This window comes from Onychostruthus taczanowskii, unplaced genomic scaffold, assembly GCF_017590055.1.
Source record: "Onychostruthus taczanowskii isolate IOZ18803 unplaced genomic scaffold, ASM1759005v1 scaffold2, whole genome shotgun sequence".
Lineage (NCBI taxonomy): Eukaryota > Metazoa > Chordata > Aves > Passeriformes > Passeridae > Onychostruthus > Onychostruthus taczanowskii.
Window position 1 is genome coordinate 26,486,004 of NW_024499239.1, and position 20,516 is coordinate 26,506,519.

The following is a 20,516-nucleotide window of genomic DNA, read 5'->3' on the forward strand; positions in this document are numbered from 1 at the left end:
ATGGGTGAATACTGAAGTCTTGCAAGGGAGCCTGACTATCAAAAGAGGAAAAAAAATAAATCTATTTATCTGTATTTGTATTTTTCATCACCTAACTGTTGTAGGTTATCTAGTTTTAATGGTGTTAACATTAAACATCCAAAATCTGAAAAGCAAGCTTTAAAAGGGATTCATTTAGACAAAAGGCATGATGATATTCAAAGCTGGTTGTCTCTCCAATGATTTTGCCCAGAATAGAAAAACTGAAATAGTGGGACACTGTAACCTCCACCACAGTTCATTCCTCTGGACCTTCAGGCCTCTCTCCCCAGCCATCCAACCAAGCCCTCAGTGACACCCTCACATTCTGGAATTTAGCAGAGAGTGCACAGGCAGGTCTGGGCAGCCACACATAAACAGGTACTCTGCTGATTATATTCATGTGATGAAGCAGAACATTGATCATGATTCTGAGGGATCATGATTTACAGTCAGAATGCACATTGTTGAAAGCAGACTCCATCTTCCTCTATGTTTGTGCAAAACCCAGCACAATTATGATTTAATCTTGATTAGTTTACAGTTTACAACTGCCACAATTTAATAAACATTATACCTACGTGATTAACTTCCATAAATATCAGGAAATGTACTAAAAGCTTCATCCCCAAGCAGGAAAATACAATATCTGTGCTTCACTTTACCCACATCCAGAGTTCCAAGCTCTCTGAGACTGAACATTCCACGAGGGTGAATACACATGAGAAGCACACAGCTTATTAAGACAGGTGCCATTTTTATATCACGTTTCAGAGTAAATTTGGCTTTAGGGATGAGTAATTCAGGCAACTGCTGAGAGCCTCACATAGAACTCACTCATGTGTTAGTCTGCTACTTCCTTGAAGCAGTGAGAACAGAGGTGGGAGGCAACACATGGTCCCAGCTCCACTGCAGAGCCGAGGATCCCACAAATTTGGAGGTCAGAACAGCAGAGATCTCTCTTCTGTCATTAGCTGAGCAGCAGATGTGATGGCAGGCTTTATATAGGAGACTCAGTGATTCATATTGTCTGTAGGTCCACTGCAATGGGTTTGTTATTTGGCAAAATAAGCTCGGAGAAGATGATCTCCAAACACGTCTGCTAAAGGTTAAGGAGGAAGAGCTGAAATGAGCTGAGTTTTAGCAGTGCAGAGCACTGATTTCAAAATGCCTACAGAGGCCACTCTCTCCAAAATTATCGTGCTGCAAATAGGTACTTGAAGATGCATTTAAATCTTTACTTGGTTTGGCAGTTTTCTGGATGTGGGATCACTTTCACAGAGGTCAGGTAGAATTTTCATTATTATTATTATTATTATTATTATTATTATTACTACTACTACTACTATTATTATTATATTTGTATAAAAAATGCAGAACTGGAATCATCTTAAAGGGAGAAAAAGGAGCTAAAAAGAGGCAATCTGTCCTGCCTTTACTTGAAGGTGTCAAGAGAAACCTCTCCCTCTTGGTTGCAAATCTCCTTTTACTTCTTTTCCATCTCAAGCATTTCTAATGAACCTTTCTTTCTTTCTTATCACAAAACACAATGAGAAATGTAATAGAAGAAAGCCAAAATGCATGGTTTAAACTAGGTTTTGCAGTTATTAATAAAATCATAGGATAGCTTGGGTTAGAAGGGGCATTTAAAGGTCATTTGGTTCACTTCCCTGTGCCATGGGCAGGGCCATGCTCAAGGAGATCAGGATGCTCAGACCCATCCAATCTGGCCTTGAGTGTTTACAGGGATGGGACATCCACCTCTCTGGCAAAATTGTTATTTATTATGACTTTCTGTATCTTCACAGTATCTTTATTTAATACAGTACCTCGGAAGTTCTCTTTAAATATATTTTACTCTTACAATTTTTCTTTTTCATATTCTGCTCATCTTTCCTGTTACTCCAGTGAGAGTATTCAAATAAAACACAAATAAGCACATATGCCAGTGTTTTTATGACTGGGGTTTTGAGCTGCCAAGGCAGGGAAGGTCTGGACAATCTGCCTCCCCTCCCACATGGAAAGACCATTGGTAGTTACACTTGGAATGAATTTCCTTCTCCCTTTTTTTTTTTTTTTTGTCACAGGAAATGCTGCTACTTTGCTTAATGTCATGTGCAATGTAGGGCCATATCTAAATGAGGACACCAATTCTTTACACCTCCTCATGTGGCAAAACCAGCCTGAAGTTGTAAAGCAATGATTTCCCTGGAAAATCAGGAAACATTATGAAAAGCAGGGCTCACCTGTCTCCGAAGGTCTCGTGTTTTCTTGGTCATCTTGTCAATGGCAATGTTGAGTGGGTCTCCCTTCTCCTTCCTTCCAGTCTGTTAAAAACACAAAATTTTAGAGTTAGAGAAAAATCCTCTAGGTGACATAAACTTAAAAAAAAAAATATTAAGGATCCATCAAAGGAAATTATTGCAGCTTTTTTGTTTGCTACCATCAAGTTGTTATTTCCAAAGTAATGTTTTTAACATGTTTACGTGCAGGAGGCACAGAAGATTATTTCAGAACAATCCTAAATGATAAGAACAAAGATTAAGGTGACTCACCGAAGAGTTCAGAACTTTTCCACCAATAAATTATGTGCATATATTATAGCTAATACTCAAAAAAATCTGGCAAGACCTTTCACTATAAAATGAATATTAAGAGTTTCTAATCTCCATCCTGCCAAGCACTGGGAATGTTAAACATGATAATAAGCAGCAACACAGCTTGAGGACAGAAGGAAAATGGTCCCTACGCCTGTAACAGGAATCATATTGGCAGACATTAGGTTCAGTATAAAGAAGAATTCCACTTAAAACAGTTTCCTGCAGGAAGTCTCAAAGCAAAACTCCTCACGAAGATTAAAAAGGGGGAAAAAGCCTTTTGTGTCTCATAACCAATGGGGGGAAAATATGGTTTTCAGGTTCAACGGCACAAAAAGCATTAAGTGACTTTGTTAGCTGTATTACCTTTCTCTTAAGAGAAAAGTACTTCTCTAAAGATTTGTCACATCTTTTGCACATTGAACTCTGTTTGAAAGCTTTTCATCAAGAATCAGAATGATCTTCCATTCTTTCTGGCAGTACTCTTTCCTTCCCAAGGCTGTTTTCAAATGCTTCTATTTAGAATTGTTCCTTGCATATGATTAAGAGCGATTTTCTCTCTCCAGCTGAGCCTAATAGCACATGTTTCTGGTTGCTATTGAGAAGTCACTTTTGGGGTGGGAAGGGGATTAAAGACACTCTTTCAATGATACCCTCTCATATGTACACCACAGTTATCAGCCCTACACTGGCAAGAGGCCTCTGTTCCAGCCTTTGCTTTAGGCATTCATTCCAGAGAACGCCTGCTTTCTGTTACTGCCTGTAATTCCAATTATGACACGAGGCCAAAGCTTTTATGATCATTTAAAAATCTGTAAAACCCATTCCCTTTTTTTAATTTAGAAATTCAAACATAACAATATCAAGTGCCACCAGAATTTAATACAAAACATAAATTTACCTCTTAGCTTTCTAAAAAGGATCCATTAGAAATTCTGGAGTTAATCACACAAATTGACACCAGAAAACAGAGAGAGAAAGCATTTGCTATCACACAAGAGGAGGCATCTGTGTCACCCGCTGATATTTTTATCTCACTTTTCTTGTGTTCATCCTTTGAGTGAGTTCTTCTGGTCCCCAGCTGAAGAACCACATCTCTTTAGCCTGAGCAATGTCAGCACAGGCTTTTGGTTTTAGATGTCCCAAATTCAGTCCCTGGTGTTTTGTTCAAGACAGCAGGTGTCATGTGTGCACACAGTCGAGCCTGTTTTTCAAGCTGAAATTTCACAATAAAGCTGAGGCAGAAAAGTTTGGTTCAGGAAGCCTCTCTTGGTTCAGGAAGCCTCTCCTGACTGTCAGAATGGTTCAGCAGGGACTGCCAGATGAGCCAGTCTCAGCCAAGTTCTGGTTTGTTACACTACAGAGTTACAGTCTAAGAAAACTTAGAAAAAAATAAATTTCTCCAGCTGTTTGCTGTGCAGTTGCTACACCAAGTTTCCTTGGTGACATTCGTGTTCTGGAATGCTTTCTTTTCCCAGTCAAATAATTCAATTTATCTAATATTCTTTAAATTCTTCTCTTCCTTCTCATTGTTTAAGCTTTAACGGACTGGATTAGAAAGCTCCATAACCACAGAAGACATGTTAAGACTTTTTTTTTTTTTTTCCTGAGGGGGCAGAGGGGCAGAATCCCCCCTTTCCTGCTGCCCACCCTGCTGTGGATGCAGAGAAATCCAATTTTGGTCACTGAATTACAGCCTCATCTTGTCACAGAAATGCTCAGTTCTAGAATGCCACTCACTAAATAATCTGCTCATAAATGTATGATACAGACTATGAGTTCTCTTTAAATAAAACAATTGCTCTCAGCAGTGTTTAATTACCTTGTGACCAGTGAGTCTATCTGGTTCCAGGGTAGCAGGAATAATTACAGCTACGGAGAAAGCTGGGGAAGCCACATCCTTGCAATCTCAGATAGTAAATAAAGTCAATAAAATAAAAATGAACCATGAGCTGGACACAGTAACAGTACCTGAGGTGTGCAAATCTTATCCTTGGCCTGCATCCAAGCAAGTTTTATCTAGAATCCCTTCAAACCCATCCAGTAACTTTTCAACTCCAGTTTTAAATAAACAGTGTTTATATAAACAGTGGCCCTTAAGGTACATCCTACTGCAAAACACAAAACAACTGGGAACCCTTCTGTGACCCTTAGGCCACACAACACAAACTGTCCACATCCATCTGGCCAGTCCCTTGTCCCTCCAAAGCAGAGCAAAGCCTGTTCCACATTGCTGCGTGCAATTGCCCAAACTGTGCCTCAGTGCTGCCTGAGATGCTGAATGGGATGTGCTGGAAAACTAAACCAAAACAAGAGATCCAGTTGAGCTCACTCAATGGCAGTATTTTATTAACTCACACAAATGTGGCTGAAGTCTCCCATTCTGCACCATTTTTACTTATCCAGGAATTTTAACTGACCTTCACCTGTTACTTATAAAATGACCTTTTAATCTGTATACAAACTCCCTTCTTCAGCATATGATTTCAAAGAAATTTGTTTAGTAAATCACATTTTTGAAAAATAACTAGCATGGCATGTGATGCTACATAGCTTCAGGCAGGTCTGTCAAACACCATCTGCTCTGTGCTGAAAATATAAGTTTATTAAAGTTTATTTATTTAAGTCCTTAAATACTCTTATTTTATTGTTGCTCTGTGATAAATTTTTGGCCTTCATTCCTAGAAGGGATAGAAAGGAATTTATTGGTTTCCTGAAAAAATGAAAAAGCTTGGTATTGAGCCATTTGCCATTTCTCTGTTAATCTTTCCCTGCAAAGGGAAGAAAGATACTTTGGGATGAAAAGGAAGTAAAAATTGCTGCTGGCATTGGGTTAAAAGGAGAAGGAGGAGAAATGCACAGAATTCCTTGAATGCCAAAATATCTGTATTCAAGTTCCTATGGACAGAATTACATCTATTCATGGTGTAATGAGGAGAACTTTGCAACAGGAGAATATATTAATCAAGTCCCTGATTTCTTGTGACCATTAACAGCATTTGCATTCTGCTTGTACTCGAGATATTTTCAAACAATTTTCCCAGTCTGAGTTGCTTCCATTCTAATTTCCTTAGAGCTTTTCCCTGCCCATCTGATTTATTCTCAGCTCAGAATGAGCCAATTCCCACAGGCTCTGACAGGGGCTGTGCTGCTGCAGACTCCCCCAGGTCAGGAGAGGATCTTCCACTGCATTTCTACCCCAAGGTTGCAGTTCCCTCCCAGGTCACTCAATGTCAGATCCAGCTCCCTGAATATAATATTCAAGTTGTTTTAAGCCTGATTTGCCATCTGACATGAGAAGTTGTGTAGTTTCTCAAAACATCCATGTCCAGTAGTGGAAGAAATCGAGGTACTGACTGTTCTATTACTCTGGAAAATGCCTACAGTCTCCACCAGTGCCAACAGCATTACCTGAATAAAGACAGAACACAGTCATTTATACCAAACAAAGTCTGAAAAGCCTTACAGGTAAAACTGCATGATATTAAAGCCAGAATTTATTTATACAGGGAACTTCAACTTCATTTGGTTAGGAAATGAAATAAAATAAGAACAAAATGCACTTAAGGATGATGAGAAATTTCAGTATCTGCTGAATGCTAGAAAGATCTCTGCTAAGGTACAGCAGTGGTTTTCTCTTTTTACAAAGACCTTATCCTCTCCTTCCATTTTTCCTTTTTACACTTTAAACTGTTAGAGTAAAATACTAAACTCCCTAAATATGTATCCCAGCTATTAGAGACATTTAAATCCCACAATGTGCTCATTACAGAACTCTTTTGATCAGCATGAGGTACTTAACAGGACATTTTTCTAACCCTAGAGAATATCACAGAACCAAGACAAGGACAGTCAGGCCAATCAGCCCAGAGACTCAGTGCATTTTAGATGAGATATGCTCAACCTTGGAAGAAGATGCTCCAGACTGTTACTGTGTTGATGGTTTTTAATAATTCCAGATACCACTAATGAGCAAATCACAGAGCTCAAATTTCAGCACATGAAACAGATGAAATTAGTACTACCAAAATTATTATGATAAGGACAGATGTTATTGTAAAGAATATCTTTGCACTGAAAAGTTAGGATCACCTAGAGATGTTGGAGAAGCAAAGCCAATACTTTGAGCACGTTGTTATAAAAAACGCTACAAAAGGCTGACAATGGTAAACTGTAAAAGAAGGGAATGGAGTGCCAAGAAATACACAAAAAGTGGGGCAGCAGCAGGCTGCAAAATAATATCACAGACAAAACCCCAATGTGTATCACAACTGAAGGAGTGATTGTTAGAGAACACTATTTTTCTTTAACGTTTGCAATTTAGAAGCTCAGGGTTTCAGTTAAACAGCAACAATATTAATACCAATAAAATCTATGTAAGATGTTGTGGAACCACCATTTTGACACATTCCTCTTTTTTTTTTTTTTTTTTCATTCTTCCCCCTGGCAAGAATATCCTGCCATCATTAAAGAGGTGTGCCATTTAATTAAATTCAGATTATAATGCAGCACGCTCTGTCATTCCAGAAAGCAGTGATAGTGCTCAGGGTAGGGCCATCCCATTTAATTTTACCATTCTAAAATACTGAATCAAATCTAGTTATTTTAGCTCCTTCTATATTCAAGATATAGTGACAGGCATTTTTAGAGCACCCATCTGTCTTGCATATTTATTTTAATACAGAGTACTTATCATCACAGGGGATTGCTTCCCTCCATTGACAGTGGAGGGGAGCTTGAAGCACTTGATGATTAATTCTTAGAAGAATACTGAGTTACTTGACATAAACTGCCTATTCAATAGCTGCAAGGACTGTCCAGCACTCCTAAGGATCAGGCTGGAGATTTTATCTTGGACAAATGTGTGACTTGCATGATTTTCTTCCAGAGAATTAAAAAAAAAATACAGCATTATAAGGGCAGATTTTTTTCAAGCTTCTGCAAAAGATATTCTTGTCCTCCCAGGATGAGATATTTTTTTAAAGATCCACTTTCTTTCCACTGTCTGAAAGAAACACAGTTCATAATTTAGATTCAACACTGAATTTTAACACTTTCAGGTCCTTTCCAAGCTGGCAGCCTGTCACAAGCGGGACAATATTGGTCCTCAGGGATCAATATTGGGTTCAATAGTGTTTAATATTCTCAAACAGGTAAAAGATAAGAGGATGGGCTGAAAAAGTCCAGAAAGGGGCCAGGAAGATGATCCAAGCACTGGGAATGCCATGAGAGGAAAGGCTGAGGGAACTGGGTCACAGAAACACCACACCTTAATGAAGAAAACCAAAAACCCCTCCAGTTATATCTGTATTTCTCTAATCAGGTTAACAGACATAAGGTAACATCACCCTAATTTGGAGCTGAAGTTTGCTGATAACAGGGGGAAACAAGGGAATAGAGCTGGAGGAGCCAAGACTGATACCCCAAGGGAGGATTTCTGATATGTCCTGGAGAAACCTCTGGCAGTGTGTGTGTGATCTCTGTCCCTGGGAATGCAGGGGACAGGGATGTTAGCATGCAAGTCTACTTCTCATCCTCATTTCTGTCCCGCTGTCCTTGGGACCTGATGTCTGTGAAGCTTCCCCTCACTCCTTCCTGTTTCAGGGGTGATTTCATAGCAATATGTGGTAGAAATTTAATTGGGAGGAATATTTTGTGCAGTTAAAGAACATCTTTTCCTTTGCAATGCCTACTCAAAGAGGAAAACATCAGGGTTTCATAGAAGAAACTGCACATTTCTATTCAGAAGATGCTGGTACAGAAAATTGATGCTGTTATGCTTAAATGCTTACAAAAAATAGAATTTTTGAAGAAAGAAATGTGAATGATGTAAACTGTTATAAAAACATCAGCCTCACTGAAGCCACACTAATTTACACCAGCTGAGAATCTCCCCACTCATCATTTAAGCAAAATCTTGCAGATGTTTCCATTTAGAAGGTCAGAAATGTTTACTCCAGAATTCAAAATTATTCTAATTTCTTCACAGACTTCTACTTGCAAAGGGTCCACTACAAACTCCTCATTTAACCACCAACTGCTTTGCAGCTGTAAATTGCAATCTGCTTTTAAATTGCTCCTGGATGCCTTCTCTTAATCTAAAATAATGAGAAAGAGGAGATAGTACACTTTTTTTTTTTTCTCTGCTGCTTCAGATGTAAGCCAAAATATCTGGGAGAGTCAACCTCCTCAAACATCAAGTGTTGCATGTCCAAGACATCCTCACTTCTGTTTCACGTAATTTAGACTCCAGGAGACAGCTGGAAAGATTATCTATTGATCCAAAAGCTACCAAACACTGATCTATTTTTATATTTTCATCATCCCCTAGGTAGAGGGCTCCATTATTTACAGGTTATTCAGAACTTCAATATCACAATGTTTTATTAAGGCGTAAATTGCTGCTCAAAAATATATCTGTCCTTATATTTTATTTTAAATGTTGAACATCACTCCTTTAAAACTATGCCAATGCTCAATAACCCTTTTTAAAGTGATGAAGAGAAGCTTAGTACTAAAAGGAAAAACATTTTGAACAACAGGCATAGGCTGCATCAGTGCTTTTAAGCAGAAATCTAGGTTTAAACATACCAATACATAGTCCCCTTCTGCTAGAAGACAATTTATTTTAGGTCAGGAAAAGGCTTAACAATATATTCCAGGAGAAGTAGAGACTAAATTTCACTGGAAATTGAAAATTCTAACAATTTTCTAAGGAGATGGGTCAGGAAAACAAGTTTAACAAAATCTCCGTGGTTCCTCTAGAGATGAGCTGAAGAAGACTTCTTAAAATAATAAGTTTAAGGATAGATTGAGTGTTAAGAAGTCTCTTGGGAATGTGGTATGAACGTGAATTAGTGTTGTACTCAGTTCAGTGATTTTATCATACGTTTTACTTGTATAAATTATTTGAGTTTTAGAATTTATTCTAAGGAACTGTATTGAAGGTTCTGCAGTCATCCATTTTCCAGCTTCAATTTTGCTATAGTAACACCTCCTGTGGAACTAAAATTTGTATGTTCTCATGTCCTCTTAATAATTCATTTATTTTCTCAGGAGAAAGAGAGAATAAAAAAAGATAATATTGCACAAAGAAGTTTGCGTAGTAAGGTCTTTAGAACTTTGTTTAGGTGGTCACAAAGGAGAAAGGCTGAGTTACCACAGAGAAAGGAAAAGACAGAAATCATGGAATCACAGCATGGTTTGGGTGGGAAGGAACATTAAACTAAAGCCCTTTGTGAAGGACTATGCAAATAAAAAAATGTCAAAATTTACCTACTTAAATGCAAGCTTTTGAGAAAAGTCTATTCAATTATTTTAAGCATAATAATGCTCCTGAGTCATAGTTATTAACAACAAAACCTTGTGCCATGTTAAAATTCTGTCGGTGAAAAAGTTGATGCAACACAGGCAACTGAAAAAAAGGAGAGGAAGAGAAGCAGAGAATGTCTTACAACTCATGATGAACAATACTTCATGCATCTAAACTCTGAAATATATTGACTAAATCTCTGTTATGTCACAGATTAGTGGAAATACTTGTCAGAGCTCTTAGTGGAGGTGATATCCACGTCTGGTATTTCTGTCAGTTTTATGTTTTATTCACTTTTAAACAGCACCTGTAGCTCTTCTCTCCCTGGTTGGTTTTAGACTAAAGGGTGCATTAGGAGTCCCAGGAATTAAATGCAGGATTTCCTGAGACATCTCAGCATTCCTTGAAAACACCCTTTCAGTATTTTCCAGCTCTCTTTTGTAGAGGACATAGGGGAACCACATAACACTGTTTGATTACAAGCAAAGGCTTTTTTTTTTTTTTGTTTAGGTATTTAAGAAAAAGGCTCCATTTGGTAACAACATTTTTCTGCAATGTTGGCTTTCACAGCATAGAACTTTATGTTTTTTGTTGTTTTTTTTTTTAGGGCCTCTCCACCCTCAGAGAGAAAAATTTCATCCTAATATCTGATCCAAACCTGCTCTCTAAACCTCTCTCATGAGGCCATTCCCCCTTGTCCTGTCACTCCATCACTTGTGAATTTTCTCTCTCCCTTTTTCCTGCAGATTCCCTTGAGGCCCTGGAAGGCCACAGTGAGATCACCCCAAAGCCTTCTCTTCTCCAGGGTGAACAATCCCAAACCTGTGGGCCTTAGCCAAATAAGCACCTCTGAAAAATGAAGTGACCACTGGAGGTTCATCAAAGCAGTCACATTTACAGGTATAAAATGAACATTTCTCATGAACATATTGAAGCCCCAACTCTGCCTTTCTGTTTAGGTGCAGAATTACTGTTCAGGGCACAAAGACAAATATTACACAGAAATCAACCCCCCCAAATGTCGCCTGTCTGTGCCCTGGAAGCACAGAACTGTTTGGCTGCACTTACAGTGCTTTGATTAATAAATATCACTGAAAAATAGGATTTCAACTGGTTGGCTGCATCTGTCACTATGCAATAGACCTCTGGATGAGATGTGTATTGACTATTACATCTGCATTTCTTTCTTTTTAATTGCATTGTGCTTGTATTCCTTGGGTGATCCATGAGGAAACAAGTGTTGTTTATGTCCAATCAAAAACGTGATAATCAAGGCAGGCAGCTGAAAGTCAATGTCAACTCAATATTTCTACTTATAACAGAGGATTAAATGCTTCATCCAACGAATTCTTAGGTTTTTCCCCCTTATCTTGCCAGTTTCCTCCAGACCACACCAGGGAGGGGTTTTTTCTCTGTTCATCTCTTTAATAATCCAGCTTCCTCTGAACACTTTATTACAGTAGACAGTGAGACAATATTGGACATAATTTTGTGTAATGTTTTTTGCATCCAGTGAAACCACTGCTGCTTTCAGTGCTGGACCCCACTTGGCAGCTGCTGTGCAGCCTCCACAATTACCTGGGGATGTGTCAGACTTTCTGAGGGCAGTGACATGTGCCTGGCAAGAAGGGTTTTCACTCTGACACTCTCCTGTGAAAACCCCACCTTCCAGCAAACAACGAGTGTGAGCTTTATTTGCACATGTACCATAACTTCAGCTCCTGTTTGGAGTGAATGTAGACAGAGAAAAGAAAAGAAATCAATCCTCATTATGGTAATTAAGCTTTCACTTTGAGTACAGGCTTCTTTGCGTCCACACGCTCCTTTGTAGGATATCACAACTGTGAGGCAACAGGGATGAAATAAAAGAAAATAAAATTAGAAAAAATAAAAGAAAAAAAAGAGTTTTTAAACTCCAACCTGACTTCCAAAAGAGTTCAAGAGCAAAGGACCAGCTCTATTTTCACAGAGTAAAGCCATGGTCTATTCCTGCCACTGCCTCAGATCAATGTGTTAAGTGATAGCCATTCAAATTACTTGTCAGTTTAATCAGAGGAAGTGAAACACAATTACAGGGCATTAGTGTAAAAGTCAGCACAAAATAACAGAATGTCCATGTGGGATATCTGCAGCAAAAGCCTGTTGAAAATAACTCTGTGACATTTTCATCAACAGTCTTTTTTACAGAAAAAGAAACCCTTTGGAAATGCTATTACAAACTAATTAGGCATAAAATAATGCTTTACTTCTACAGACTGATTAGAGGCCTTATTTCCTCTTGTAGAGATCAGAAATATTTTTGGCTTTTGTTTTGTTATTAGAATAAAATTAAATACATAAAGACCTTTACTGAAGTGATAACTGGTGCATTTACAAAGCTTGTCTGTGCTCCCTCTCAAGTCAGCAGGAGTTTTGCCATTATTTCCACTGAATGATTGGAGCATTCATTTTTCATGGACACTCCAAATTTCCATTGAATAAAAGATTTTTTTTGAATCCTCAAGCAGATGACTTGGATTAAGTGGGTGAAATGGGAACAGGGAAGGGTAGGGATGACTCCTTCTCCTGCTGAAGGCAGGGCTGCAAATTTAGTAGATTCCAAAGGACAAACAGATGAAAACCTGCCCTGAAATCCCTGCCTGGGGTCTGCAGATGGGGTATGCTGGAGTGGGGACTGTGCCTGGAGTCCCTCTGACTCTTTTACCCCAATCTGCACCACTGCTCAGTTTCACTGGAATAGGTAAAAAAGTGCCCAGGTTCAGAGGTGTAAGGTAAATAAGGATTTGTGAATCCCCATGATAGGAAAGTAGACTGAGGCCCTACATGATCCTCAACTACTAAAATTAAAATATAGGAGGTAGAATAAGCTCTATGTGTGTTAGTTTTTTTTTTTTTTTTTTTTTTTTTTTTTTTTTTTTTTTTTTTTTTTAATTTTAAAACCCCTTTCAAGCCATGCCTTCAGGACAGAACTGAAAAAAAAGCTGAAAAAAGGCTTCTCCTTCCAGATCTAATTGGATTTTTAAGATCCAGAAGAGATGGGGGCCTGGACTTTACTCAGCGCAGTGAATCTCCTGGAATGAAGTGACTTCACTTTTTTCAAGAGCCACAATGCATAGCCCAGGTACAGGTGCCCCTATGGTAAAATCACTTAAAATTATCATCTTGTAATTCTGAGCTCAGACACTCTGAGGTCTTTAATTGGATTTGGCCCTTTATCTTCTATATTCATGAGATAGTAATTAATTTGACCATCCCTGCCTGGTCCACAGGGTAATTGAATGAATAGCTCTGCACAGCACATAAATGCCTCCAAAAAGAGTTATTACTATGACTGTGCAGTGTGACGAGTTGACTCTGCCCCGTTGGTAATGATGGCATTGAAATTCCCAAGGAAAGTGCCACTGGAGCCCGTCTCACAGCTAATGGGAAAGGAAGAAAGTGAATATGCAACATGTGAAAGCACTGCAAAGTTGATACTCTGCCCTTTAAAATTGTGATAATTGAAATGTTATCCTATTTTTCCAAGTTTCCTTGCAACACCTTCATCTTCTGGCACTACTAAAACCCTGAAAATATCTCAGAAGGGGTTAAAAGCAACTTAGTTCTTTTGGTAGATTGCCACAAAGACTTCTTGTAAGAAATGAAGTGGAAAAAACGTTAAGGAATGTTAAATGAAATCACAGCAGACTGAAACCTGTGGTTCCAGTGCAAGACCTGAAATAAATTTGAAACAGATGCTAATTGGCACCACCTTCACTCTGATGTTCATAAATGAAATGAAGGAGACTTCAGAGGTGCCAGAGGAAGACCAGCCATCCAAAGAACATTAAAACAGGCCTGGATTTGGTTTGTCAGCTCCCAAGTTATTTATATCCCGCTAAGTCATCTAGATCCTTCTGAAAATTCATCCAATGAGACACATGTGTACATTTTTAAAAGGACTGAAAGTCTGTGGAATTGAAATTCTTCAATTACCCTGGATGTGCCTTCCATTAGCAATCAGATTGGCTTTGGAGGTGAACTCCGGATCCAGGGTTGTACTGAGCTGTTCTCTGCAGGAGACTTTTCCCTGAGGAATGGGTAATGGTGTGTATCAAGACAAACAGGGTTGTTTGCAAGTCTCAGTGCAAACCATGCACTGCCACAGACATCTGCAGCTGTTTGGAACCCCTTTTAATGACAAATGCTTACAAAACTAATTGTATGTGATAAAAATGCTGACTGACCACTACATCTGGTTTGATCCTTTCCCTCCCAAAGAACCTGATGTCACAAATCAATCTTATTTTTAATATATAAGGATATCAAGTATTTCAAAAGTGTTAGTCCAATAATTCAGCTTAATTCCGCTTTTAATTTGATCTTCTTCAAATATCAATTTCTGTATTAATACAATGCACCATTCCACACTTCCTATTTATTATTCTGTTCTTATATGCCACAACCTATAATCCCACAGGCATTATCTTTGATATTATAATTGAATAAATGTCTCCTATAAAAATGAATTACTTCACTACAAGAAGAACAACTGAGGAACTTCTGCACGTTCCACGTGGTCGTGATGTGCACCAAGAAGAGAACAACTAAATCCACAGTCTATGGGAATTTGACTCTACTTCTTATTCCCAGTCCTGGTATCTAATAGACCACATTTTAGTGAAGTTTTCTTCAGTATGGCAATTAGCATTAAGGGTGAGTCAATTCCATGATGATCAAACACCTAAGGAAATTAAAAAAAAAAAACAAACTAAAGCTCGGCAGGAGAGGCTCTGTGGCTTTCCACACCACATGATGCTTTTCACTTCAAAACTACCAAGTAAATTACTGAGAAAAAGTTACTGTGAATAAAATGGGCTGCACTGTGTTAAGTAATTATTTCTAAAGTGTGAAATGGGTAGGAAGTATCTCATCTCAAAGTAGTGCCATGATGCATATTACCTCTCCAGTATAAAGTGAACAGTCTTTTTTTTCCTCCTCTTTTCATTATCTCACAGGAGCGATCACAGGAATGAAAACTTTTATTTTTCTAATGATTTTATGTGTGGGAGAGAAGTGTAAAGACTCAACCTGTGAAACTCTGCTGTGCTCCACTATTGGTATTGTGCTAGGATTTCAAGGAGAATTTGTAGAGGTTCATAAGCTGTCAGGAAATCACAGAATGGTAAAGGTTGGAAAAGACCTCTAAAATCGAGTCCAACAGCCCACCCAGCACTGCCATGTTCACCACTACAAACTCTCAGTAAATTATGAATATATTTGAGTGATATTCCTCATTTAAGGAATTCAGGATAGTGTTGTGATCTCCTCTGTCAAAGACCAGTGTTCCTGTGAGTGATGCACCTCAGGGAAGATTTGAATTTGGAACAATGCAGGACACTGCTTGCATTAAATTTGTCTTTCAGTCATGTCATGCCACACACCCATTTTGCCCCTCAGTCCTGGAACCCATGGTAAAAAAATGTAATTTTAATTGAAAAGTTTCCTCACAGCATGGGGTAGGAAAATACCCTTCTTGCTTCTGAGAGAACAGAGGGGATTCTTGCCATTAATTAACACCTAGATGCATAACAATGGGCTGCATGAAGAAAAGGCTGGGGTTTTTTGTTTTGTTAAGTTTTTTTAAACAACTATAATTAAATGTTGCAAGGTTTGAGAAAAAGAAAGGTGAAAACCATGTAAAAATCAAAGAGGAGCTTTCCCCAAGACAAAAGGTGACACAAATTGGTCGTAATGACCTGGCTAAATACTGCTGTCTATTTAAAGAATAATTAAACAGACATTAAAATATTTATGCAGCATTCATATGAAATTCAATTCCAGATCAAAATCAAGAGATAGGAGAGATTAAACACGAGAATCCTAGTTCAGGTTTAATAGCTGACAAGCAGGATAATTTTTCCTCAATATTTTTCCATAATAATCTGTTTCAACAACATGCACTATAATCTTTTCTTTTGTTCATACACATAAAAGATTCATTGCAAAAAGATCAGAAAGGGTTATCAGAAAGGATATGAGATTAAATATCACATGGATATCCAAATTGTACTTTGCGGGGCTGTGAATTCTGAATGCTCAGAGCCATTCAGTGACTGCCCAAGATAAAGAGCAAAAGTGCATCTACAGAGTGTAAACTCATTCTGGCATCAGTCCTGAAACTATCTTTGAGGTTTGACCTTCAGAAGAACTTCACAGAACACAGAAGGGTTGACTAGGGCTGGCCACAGGAAAGTGTTTAACAAGTCAGTGTTGCACAGCAGTTGGAAATGATGCAGAACAGGACTCTAAATAGAGCAAGTGAGCTCTGCTGAGATAGCTGTGTTCATATCTTGTTCTCTGGCATCAGGAGGGGAATGGACAGAACACCTGAGTTTTAACAAAGTTTGGGAATTGTATGATATTATTTTCTATTTTTAATACTTTATTATTTAATTAATTCAATCATTAAATTTTATAATTCAATAATTAAGTTTAATGCTTGAAATAATTTTATAAATGTGCATACTTCCAAATACAGTAATTGCTAGGTGGGGTTAGCTGGTATTTAGAGGTAAAATGCCAAGTCATTTTGGAAGCTTCCCTGTGATGCAGGAAAATGACACGAAGTCAACCAATGCTACATCAGGAAAGGCCACTTTGTCACATTCCCTCATGGCTGCATTCCTGCTGGCCATGGACAGGGAGTGGACAACCTCAAATCCATGACCACATCAGACAAGGTACTGATAAATGTCTCTGGTGAGCCTCTTTAATCTCACATGCTCATGAAAAACAAAAGGAATGAGTTTGTTTACAAAGTTAATATTTCATTTGCTTCTCTTTACACAGAGATCTATGCCTTTAAAAAAATAATTGCCTTAAGTTCACAACTGTGTGTACACACTGAAAAATACACATATTTTAAATTCAAAAATGAAATTTCTTTTCTTAGATGACTTGCTAAATCAAAAGAAGAGTGCCCATCAATCATTTAATATAGCTAAATCCTGGTAAAGAGTGCTTCTTTAAAAAACAAAATGAGGCTGGTAGAACTACTGCCTATACCAGCATTCACTTTGACTGATGAACTTCAGAGTAGTTTATTACAACAAATAGCATCTCCTAGTGAAATTCTCTCCTACTATTATCATTCTGCTCTACAAAAACGTGTTTTTGACATCAGAAACAAATTGCAACAACGTGCAGAAGAATGAGTTGTTGCCTCTGAAAGCTATTTCCAAAATACCACATAACTTCAAATTTTATCAAGACAAAAAGAAAGCTGGGTGACACATATTTATTCATTTGTGTGCATGTAATGCTTTTGTAATTCCAATACACCATGTTTTACCATCAAACCATCAAAATAAATCAGAGGAGCCATGTTTTCTTGACTGGTATCATTAATATTTTCAATGCTAAGAAAAACAGGGCCCATTATTATGTGCTGTGTCAAATATCTTAATTCAAATGCCATTTTTTTCCTTTAATGACACTGCCCTTCTCAGTTGTGCAGGATAAGGTCAAGACAAGGACAAGGAGAGATCCCTCACCAGTTCCTGTCATGGAAAAAAGAGACTCAGCTGGGAGAAACTAGTTTAATTTATTACCAAGCAAATCAGAGAAGGACAATCAGAAATAAAATCAAATCTCAAAACACCTTCCCTGAACTCAGAGAAATTACTTAGAACAGCAAAAACTGATGTGGAAAAATATTTTTTTCTGAATACAGATTTTTACAAAAACTTTTGGCTTTGTATTCTCATGATTTCTGGCTTAAATTGACTTTTGAATTATATTGACTTAACTAGTTTTGGTATGGCTGCTGATATTTTTTTATTATGAGACAAGCATTATTAGAACTGGTTATTTCTGTAAACCTTGAATCTAGTGAGTTAAATGTGACCATGATTCTTCCCTTCAGTAATAAATCCTAATAACCCAACTGGATTTATAACAGCCTATTATACAGCACATTCATGAATATAGACCAATTTTCAGTTTCCTGGACTAGAAATCATGATCATGTCTAATCTCCTGTGCCTCACAATAAGTTTATGATGTTTAGTGGAAAAGCTCAGTGACTTCAGAGGTCACTGAAAGAGAGCAGAAACTATTTTACACAGCACAGTTTTTAGTAAAAAGAACCCAAAAAAACCACCAAAACAGCAACAACAACAACACACCAACAAAACCCAAAAAAAGCCAACCGAACAAAAAAACACCTCGTACAAGGAATATAAACCAAATTCTCCTATTGCTTTTTGTGTTGCTCTACACTGCATGGATTTTATGAGCCTTTTTATTCCACAGATGTTATGGTGAAATAAATACATAAAGTCAGAGATTTTTTTTTCTCTTTTCTTGAGTATTTGGGAATTTCAAAGGTCACATTTTGAGGTTGGATGCCACATCATTTGAGGTTGGATGCCTCATTCAAGGTCAGGTTGGACAGAGGTTTGATCTAGTGAAAGATTTCCTGACTCACAGTAGAGGGATTGGAACAGATGATTTTTAAAGGTCCACTCTATGATTCATTTGGATTCTGAAGTGTATTTTTGATTCAGTATGTTGGGTTTTTTTTTTCCTAAACAGAGTAATTTAAACTACTCAAAACCTGTCCTTGGTGTTACCAGAATGAGAATTAATTCACCAGTCTAAGAAACAAAATTTATATTTCTGCACATGTCCCAGATTTTGTCTCTGCATTCTCCCATTCTCCCGCTCTGTGGAGTCGCTTTGAGATCCTGGTTGAGCTCTGCTGGGAAAAGATGCACAACAGTGACTGGGTCAGCTGCAGAGTTCAGGGAATTGGAATGAGAATTTGGGCTCAGATCTGATCCCTCACCTCCAAACAAAGGGCAACACTCCACCTACACTGTAAATAAAAACTGCAACTTTGTGATTTCCTGCACTGATACACGCTGTAAAAGCTATTACTTTTTAAAGTAATGCCTTGTATTGAATTGAGCACTGTAAAACAAGCATTTAAATGCAATAATCCTTTTAAAAGAATGCATGGAAAATGAACAGATCTGCTTACTGCTTCAAAAACAGAGGGTGAAATGTTCTGCTTTGTAAATATGATCTGCAAATATTTATTTTTAAAATCCAATAACCTAAACATTCTTCTGCCCAACTCTTTATTTAAATGTCAATTACTATAGCACCAGAGAGCATTCCTACAGCTAAACGATGCTTCAACCAGCTTGCATTGATAAATGTTCTATGACCACTATAGACTATCTATAAAATACTTTATATTTCATCCATTTTCAGGACTTGCATTGAACTAGCAAACCAGTGGAAGAGAAAAAAACCCTCTAGTTATTCCTAGAATATGCACTTTATAAATCTAGTAGGAGAATTTTAACAAATTTCAATATTTACTATCTTTTAAAAATTCCTCTTTGAGGGCCCTTGAGGGATGATTCTCCTCTTTACATCCCTTTCAGGTGGCATTAGCTCACTGTACTGAACTTAATAAAGATAAAATCCATAGATACAATAATGGCAATATGGAGAGTTTGAAATAGACACATAAATCCAAAAGAATGCTGCTTAAAATAAATTTTAAAAAAATTAAAAGCCTTTTTTTTTGTTGTTAATTTTCTTTTCTTTTTTGTATGTCTTAAGATACTGCGCTTCAAATATCTCCAAGCATGCCCATCAGTTTATTGTTTATTAAAACAAAATCGGGAACATTTTGCTTGAAACGAAGATACGAGAACTCAGAACAGAAATGTTTGGTGATATGGAAACAGAATAGCTGGCTACAGCAACCACAAAACACAAATAATATTTACCATCCTCCTACTTCACCATCAAAGCCCTTCCCCGTTCTGGGGCAGTTGCCACCTACTCCCTCTGCATCACTTCAGCGAAGGCTGCAAACGCCACCCAACATTTCTTTTATGTTCCACAAACACATGCAAATCCTTATGCATATGCATAAGCACAGAGACACGCCTCCAGAATGAAACTCGGCTCCCTCCATCAAGGTCAGCGTCCTCAAACTCCCAGCTCCCAAGCCAAGGAGTCTGATTGGAATGGGCAGATTGGGAATGATATTGTCACAGAGAATCTTTTCAGGCTGTAGGGTTCAGTCCTTTATCTCCCCAGTTTGGAGATTCTTACATCTTTTCTACTTTTTCTTGACCACAGGTTCAAGGTTTTCTCCTCTAAGTGGCAGTTCTGATGTTTATTGATGAATTTCTGTCTGTTTAAACAATCTCAAATTGACTGCCTGGGCTCATGTTGTTTTCTTACAACAGAGTCACAATTCTTTTCATGTTCCTTTCTTTTCCCTCTTTCCATACACCCACTAAATAACCTGGGTTTCCTCTGACAGACTGTCAGTACTCTGCAGAACACCTGTGTGTGCTCAGGAATCTGCTCTGCTTCCAGAACAGTGTTTTTGTTCCCTGGGCTGAGGTGCACCCTTGGCTCAATACATTTTCTTTGCCTCCTGCTTCATCCAAGTCATCCTCGTTCACCCACGAAATAATTTCTGGACTTGAGACACCTGAAGAGCCCAAGAGACTTCCATGGAGACACCTCCTGGTTTTTTAAGCTGGAAATGCAGCCCCACAAAATATCCCACTTAA

At 38.0% G+C, this 20,516-nt stretch overlaps 1 protein-coding gene across 1 annotated transcript in view; it reads right to left on the minus strand.

The window, feature by feature from the left end:
• The window catches only part of CTNNA2 (catenin alpha 2), a 363,424-nt gene that overhangs the window by 113,050 nt on the left and 229,858 nt on the right, over window positions 1-20,516 (minus strand). Inside the window, exon 6 of the mRNA XM_041402631.1 lies at window positions 2,265-2,345. Coding sequence (XP_041258565.1) covers window positions 2,265-2,345 — 81 coding nt within the window. The remainder of the gene's footprint in view (window positions 1-2,264; window positions 2,346-20,516) is intronic.